This window comes from Rhinopithecus roxellana, chromosome 9, assembly GCF_007565055.1.
Source record: "Rhinopithecus roxellana isolate Shanxi Qingling chromosome 9, ASM756505v1, whole genome shotgun sequence".
Taxonomy (NCBI): domain Eukaryota; kingdom Metazoa; phylum Chordata; class Mammalia; order Primates; family Cercopithecidae; genus Rhinopithecus; species Rhinopithecus roxellana.
In genome coordinates, this window is record NC_044557.1 from 98645850 (window position 1) to 98652440 (window position 6591).

The 6591-nt window shown below is 53.5% G+C and overlaps 1 protein-coding gene and 1 pseudogene across 1 annotated transcript; both read right to left on the reverse strand.

The window, feature by feature from the left end:
- Nucleotides 1–206: 206 nt before the first annotated feature.
- Nucleotides 207–5558, reverse strand: MYC (MYC proto-oncogene, bHLH transcription factor). Its single transcript, XM_010379223.2, has 3 exons — nucleotides 5018–5558; nucleotides 2604–3375; nucleotides 207–1244 (listed from the first exon to the last, which is right to left on the reverse strand). The coding sequence occupies exons 2-3, from the start codon at nucleotides 3358–3360 to the stop codon at nucleotides 682–684; spliced, it is 1320 nt and encodes a 439-aa protein (XP_010377525.1). The 5' UTR covers nucleotides 3361–3375; nucleotides 5018–5558; the 3' UTR covers nucleotides 207–681.
- On the reverse strand, nucleotides 3583–5602 carry LOC115899607 (annotated as a pseudogene).
- Nucleotides 5603–6591: the final 989 nt, after the last annotated feature.

Genomic DNA, 6591 nt, shown 5'->3' on the forward strand with positions numbered 1-6591 from the left:
GTCAACTCTGGCTCTTATCATAATCTCCAGGAAACATCTTAGGACCTCTGAGAACTTAAAGACCTTAAGGCCCCCAGACCCATTTCAACAGAGGAAAACTCTTGCCTTTCTTAAGACCACCCTCTGAAGGAGCAATTGATGAAAACAAACAGGGATGGTGGTGGTTGGCAGGGGAAGAAATGAAGCAAAACATTCACGACTTAAGATTTGGCTCAATGATATATTTGCCAGTTATTTTATTTTTTCTAAAAACAATAGAAAAAAAATCAACTTTAAAAAGCAAAATGTACTTAAATAAAAAAAAATTAAGAGTTTATAGTACCTGTAATACGAGGTACTATATACTAGGATTGAAATTCCGTGTGGCTGCTATAAACGTTTTATTAAAGTTATTTACATTTAATGGCAATATTTACAGAGAAAAATTGTGTAAATCTTAAAATTTTTTAAAAACAATTCTTAAATACAAATCTGTTAAAGAAAAAAAAAAAAAAATGATGGTAAGCATAAAACAGTTCTTTTATGCCCAAAGTCCAATTTGAGGCAGTTTACATTATGGCTAAATCTTTCAGTCTCAAGACTCAGCCAAGGTTGTGAGGTTGCATTTGATCATGCATTTGAAACAAGTTCATAGGTGACTGGGACAGCTCTGTTAGAAGGAATCTTTTTCCTTACTTTTCCTTATGCACAAGAGTTCCGTAGCTGTTCAAGTTTGTGTTTCAACTGTTCTCGTCGTTTCCGCAACAAATCCTTTTCAGAAATGAGCTTTTGCTCCTCTGCGTGGACGGACAGGATGTATGCTGTGGCTTTTTTAAGGATAACTACCTTGGGGGCCTTTTCATTGTTTTCCAACTCCGGGATCTGGTCACGCAGGGCAAAAAAGCTCCGTTTTAGCTCGTTCCTCCTCTGGCGCTCCAAGACGTTGTGTGTTCGCCTCTTGTCATTCTCCTCGGTGTCCGAGGACCTGGGGCTGGTGCATTTTCGGTTGTTGCTGATCTGTCTCAGGACTCTGACACTGTCCAACTTGACCCTCTTGGCAGCAGGATAGTCCTTCCGAGTGGAGGGAGGCGCTGCATAATTGTGCTGATGTGTGGAGACGTGGCACCTCTTGAGGACCAGTGGGCTGTGAGGAGGTTTGCTGTGGCCTCCAGCAGAAGGTGATCCTGACTCTGACCTTTTGCCAGGGGCCTGCCTCTTTTCCACAGAAACAACATCGATTTCTTCCTCATCTTCTTGTTCCTCCTCTTTAAGAAAGGAAATAAAAATCACTCAGCAAGGTTTCATTAAAATAATCAATTACCAGATTAATGCTGTACAAATACAAGGCATTAATATGTTAGAAACGTCTCTGGACAAAATTATCTCCACAAAGAGCCAAATCTAGGCTGGGTGCTGTGGCTCACAACTGTAATCCCAGCACTTTGGGAGGCCGAGGTGGGTGGATCATGAGGTCAGAAGACAGAGACCATCCTGGCCAACATGGTGAAACTCCATCTCTACTAAAAATATAAAAATTAGCCTGGCATGGTGGTGCACACCTGTAGTCCCAGCTACTTGGGAGGCTGAGGCAGGAGAATCTCTTGAACCAGGGAGTCGGAGGTTGATTGCACCATTGCACTCCAGCCTGGTGACAGAGTGAGACTCCGTCTTAAAAAAGAAAGAAAGAAAGAAAAAAAGAACCAATCTAGCCAGCCACTCTTACTTCTCTCACCATGAAGGTAAGAGTCTCATAAAGGGAGAAGGACAGCTGGGTTATGGCACAGACAAGAAAACTACCATTTCCCAGGATATGACATTGATGCCAATTCTTACCTAAGACTTAATGAGGCTTTGGACACACCCAAAGCAAAGCACATTCCCAAGCACCTCCTATTTTTAAGGTACTTTACCAAGAACACTTCAGGTGTTGCAAATGATAGCTGCAAATTGCTTGGTATGACTTTAGCAACTCCCTATTTTACTGGAAATGAAAAAAGAAAAAAAAATTTGCAGTTTTGCCAGAAGTCCAAGAGGTTGGGGGAAGGAAAAAAAAAAAAAAGTCCAACTTTGGCAAGGATTTGCTTTTCAGTGTTCAAAACAGGCTGAGAAGATCCCAGCTCCTCAGCCCACCCACTCTTGAGGAAGTTCACTGGCTCCCGCACTCAGGCAGGCCCTGCCTAGCCTCTAAACACAGCCCCTCATTTTTGTAGATAGTTCATTAAATCCCACCACTTCTCGGAAGTTAAGAGGGAAGCAATTCATTCACTCTCAGAAATCAATCCTCTTATCCTCATTCACACTCTCCCCCCCACCCCGCCCCCGGGCAATTAAAATGCAAACGGGAGGTAAGAAGTGGATTGAGTTGTAAGATAAGCCAGAAGGTTTAAAAACCTAAATGAAATTCCTGAGGTGTGGGAGACAAAGGGGGAGGGGGCTGGCAACAAGAGCGGTCTAAGGATAAGGGATGGGAAGAAACGCTAAAGCTCAGGGTTTCAGAGGTGAATCTCTCCAGCTCTGCTATCTCTCCCTTCTAATAGGAGGGGCCCGTTGAATAAGCTGCCAATGGAAATGGGAAAGATATCCAGCAGCCCCACTTTTGACAGGCCTGGGCGGGCTTCGCTTACCAGAGTCGCTGCTGGTGGTGGGCGGTGTCTCCTCATGGAGCACCAGGGGCTCTGGGCTGGCCTGCGGGGAGGACTCCGTCGAGGAGAGCAGAGAATCCGAGGACGGTGAGAAGGCGCTGGAGTCCGGTGAGGCGCAGGACTTGGGCGAGCTGCTGTCGTTGAGAGGGTAGGGAAAGACCACTGAGGGGTCGATGCACTCCGAGGCGGCGGCGCTCAGATCCTGCAGATACAAGCTGGAGGTGGAGCAGACGCTGTGGCCGCGGGCAGGGTTCGGGCTGCCGCTGTCTTTGCGCGCAGCCTGGTAGGAGGCTAGCTTCTCTGAGACGAGCTTGGCGGCGGCCGAGAAGCCGCTCCACATACAGTCCTGGATGATGATATTTTTGATGAAGGTCTCGTCGTCCGGGTCGCAGATGAAGCTCTGGTTCACCATGTCTCCTCCCAGCAGCTCGGTCACCATCTCCAGCTGGTCGGCCGTGGAGAAGCTCCCGCCACCGCCGTCGTTGTCTCCCCGAGGGGAGAAGGGCGTGACCGCAACGTAGGAGGGCGAGCAGAGCCCGGAGCGGCGGCTAGGGGACAGGGGCGGGGTGGGCAGCAGCTCGAATTTCTTCCAGATATCCTCGCTGGGCGCCGGCGGCTGCAGCTCGCTCTGCTGTTGCTGCTGGTAGAAGTTCTCCTCCTCGTCGCAGTAGAAATACGGCTGCACCGAGTCGTAGTCGAGGTCATAGTTCCTGTTGGTGAAGCTAACGTTGAGGGGCATCGTCGCGGGAGGCTGCTGGAGGGGGCACACAAAGCGGGAGGCAGTCTTGAGTTAAAGGGCTCTTGGCGCAGAAACCTGGCGCAGCGCGCAGTGCGCGCCACGGTGCCGAACCACTCCCCTTGCAGAACTATCCCCTAAAGCGGCTGGGTGGTCTTGGTGGGGGAAAAAGGGGGGCACCCTTTCACCTCCTTTGGGCAGTCCCCTACTATCTCGGACACGCAGTTAGTGAACCAGCGGCTTGGTACCCGCCGAGCCCCCGCCCCCGAGAGCCAGGAGCTTAAAGCCCGGGAGTCGGCCCCGCAGCGGCAGAGGACTCGAAACCGGCCTTGGCCCCCTTAAGAGGCCGCGGGAGGTGGCGGTGAGGAATACAATTTGCCAAAACCCAACGCACAAAGTTTTGCGCCACCTGAAGGAGAAGGCGAGAGGCGCCTCCGCGCTAGCGGCTGCGTGCACCCCGCTCCCGCGCCGGGGCCCCTCCGCGGCGGCTGTTCCCACTCGCGCCCTCGCTGCGCTCCTACCCCCGCCGGCGCCGCAGCCCCTCCCAACCTCCTCTTTCCACCGCCCTCGTCCCTACCCCCAGTGCCCCCGTCCCCCTCGCCCTCCCCCCCCCACAAACACTCCTTCATTTGCCGGCTTTTCTTCTCTCGCCTGCTGGAGTGGCGAGCTCAGCCGCGGGCTTTAACACCCCTTCATAAATACAAGGGGGGTGTCAAATAATAACAGGGGCACCTCCCTTCGCACTCAATACGGCGACGCAACTGCGCCAGAGACCCCGCTGCGATACCTCGCCCGGAGCCACCCCACCAAGGGTAGCAGCTGTTCTGGTACAGCCTAGAGCCCCGCTCCTCGCAGTTCCTCCGCATCTCAGGGGCGCGAGGACACCCGAGGGCGGCCGCGGCAGGGGAGTCAGGACTGGGTGCGGAGATTTGCCCTGGTTTTTCCAAGTCAACGATTCCAGGAGAATCGGACACATCTCCGCCTCCCTTTTCCCCTGTCTGTGCCTCCCCAACACCACATCCTAACACCTCTGGCTTCCCAGGTTTTAATTTGTATTATTACTTTTTAAAAAGCCAAATGCCAACTTCTTAAAAGGATCAGGGCGAGTTGGAATCGCCGCGGGGACGGGCGGGTGGGACGCGCCGCAGTGTCCGTCTCCGGCTGTCAGAAATGCGGTGAGCCGAAATTTAAATGACCTCCCGGAGACGGGGAAAAGTCAGCGGCTGCGGAGCTCTCTGGCTCACACAGGCAATATGCGGTCCCTACTCCAAGGAGCTCAGGATGCAAGGGGCTTTCTGCCTACCGCAAAGCAACCCCCAGCCCCCCAAAACTCAGACAGCAATTAACACAATAAAGCAGGAATGTCCGACCGGCCGGGAGTCAGCGTGAATATATTCATGAGGCAGAAATCTCGAAAGGCTAGTCTTAAAAACCATTCCCGTTTTCCCTCTGCCGTCTCCTCTCCCATCTTGACAAGTCACTTTATCCCGATCCAGTTCTGGATTACCCCCCACCCCAGCCCAAGCTACCACAACTACTCTGAGAAAAGTGTCAATAGCGCAGGAATGGGAGAAAAGACACCCTATTTCGGCATTCGACTCATCTCAGCATTAAAGCGATACAAAAATAAATTAAAAGACAAATGGACCTCGGTGCTTACCTGGTTTTCCACTACCGGAAAAAAATCCAGCGTCCAAACAGAGGCTAGGAGAGCCTTTCAGAGGAGCGGGTCCTGGCAGCGGCGGGGAAGTGTCCCCAAATGGGCAGAACAGCCTCCCCGCGTCGGGAGAGTAGCGTCCTTGCTAGGGTGTTGTAAGTTCCAGTGCAAAGTGCCCGCCCCCTGCTATGGGCAAAGTTTCGTGGATGCGGCAAGGGTTGCGGACCGCTGTCTGGGGGGTCAGCGGGAGGGCTGGGCCGGAGGCGAAGCCCCCTTTTCGCTCCGGATCTCCCTTCCCAGGACGCCCGGAGCGCAGCTCTGCTCGCCCGGATCTTCCACCCTCGCCGGCCCGCCCGCTCGCTCCCTCTGCCTCTCGCTGGAATTACTACAGCGAGTTAGATAAAGCCCCGAAAACCGGCTTTTATATTCAGCGTGATCCCTCCCTCCGTTCTTTTTCCCGCCAAGCCTCTGAGAAGCCCTGCCCTTCTCGAGACAGGAGGGGAGCCAGGGACTGCCGGCGCCCGGCGGTGGCGGCCGCGAGCAGCACAGCTCGGGGGTCCTCAGCCGCGCAGACCCTCGCATTATAAAGGGCCTGTGGGCGGAGATTTGCGAGAGAGGATCTTTTTTCTTTTCCCCCACGCCCTCTGCTTTGGGAACCCGGGAGGGGCGCTTCTAAGGAGAGTGGGGAGAGTGGGGAGGGTGGGGAGGAGACTCAGCCCGGCAGCCGAACACTCTAGCTCTCGGATGTAAACAGAGTAAGAGATCCGCATGAATTAACTGCGCGCGCCTACCATTTTCTTTTGCTCCTGCTCAAACCCTCTCCCTTTCTCTGCTGCTCCTCCGTAGCAGCACTGGTTGACGAACCGCATCCTTGTCCTGTGAGTTTAAATCATCGCAGGCGAAACAGCTGCCCTTCACACTGCGAACACACTGCGCGCCCACCGCCACGCCACGCGCGTACCAGGCGGTAGGGCGCCTCGCTAAGGCTGGGGAAAGGGCCGCGCTTTGATCAAGAGTCCCAGGGAGAGTGGAGGAAAGAAGGGTATTAATGGGCACGCGTTCAGAGCGTGGGATGTTAGTGTAGATAGGGAGGAATGATAGAGGCATAAGGAGGAAAACGATGCCTAGAATGATTAAAATAACTCAGCAACGCATTGCCACGTATACTTGGAGAGCGCATTATGAATAAACTCCCATTGCATTTGTTGGGGGGTGTCATGCATTATGCATTATGTATGCACAGCTATCTGGATTGGATACCTTCCATCCAGACTGAGTCCCCCAATTTGCTGCCAAAGCAGCAGATACCGCCCCTCCTGCCCCGCCTGCTCTGGCTTCCGTGGGGCCCCGTGCGGGAGGCGTCTGTTTAGCCCTGAGATGTATCTGCCTGTTCCAAAGCTGGACTAGGGCGGGAGGGAGGTTGCCTGCTCTCTGCCAGCCTGTACCCCACCGTCCCACCCCCGCGCCGCTCACACGGAGTTCCCAATTTCTCAGCCAGGTTTCAGAAGAGACAAATCCTCTTTGCGCCCTGTGGCGCCGGTTTGCACCAGTCGCGGGCTCCCGGGTTTGGGAGAAAT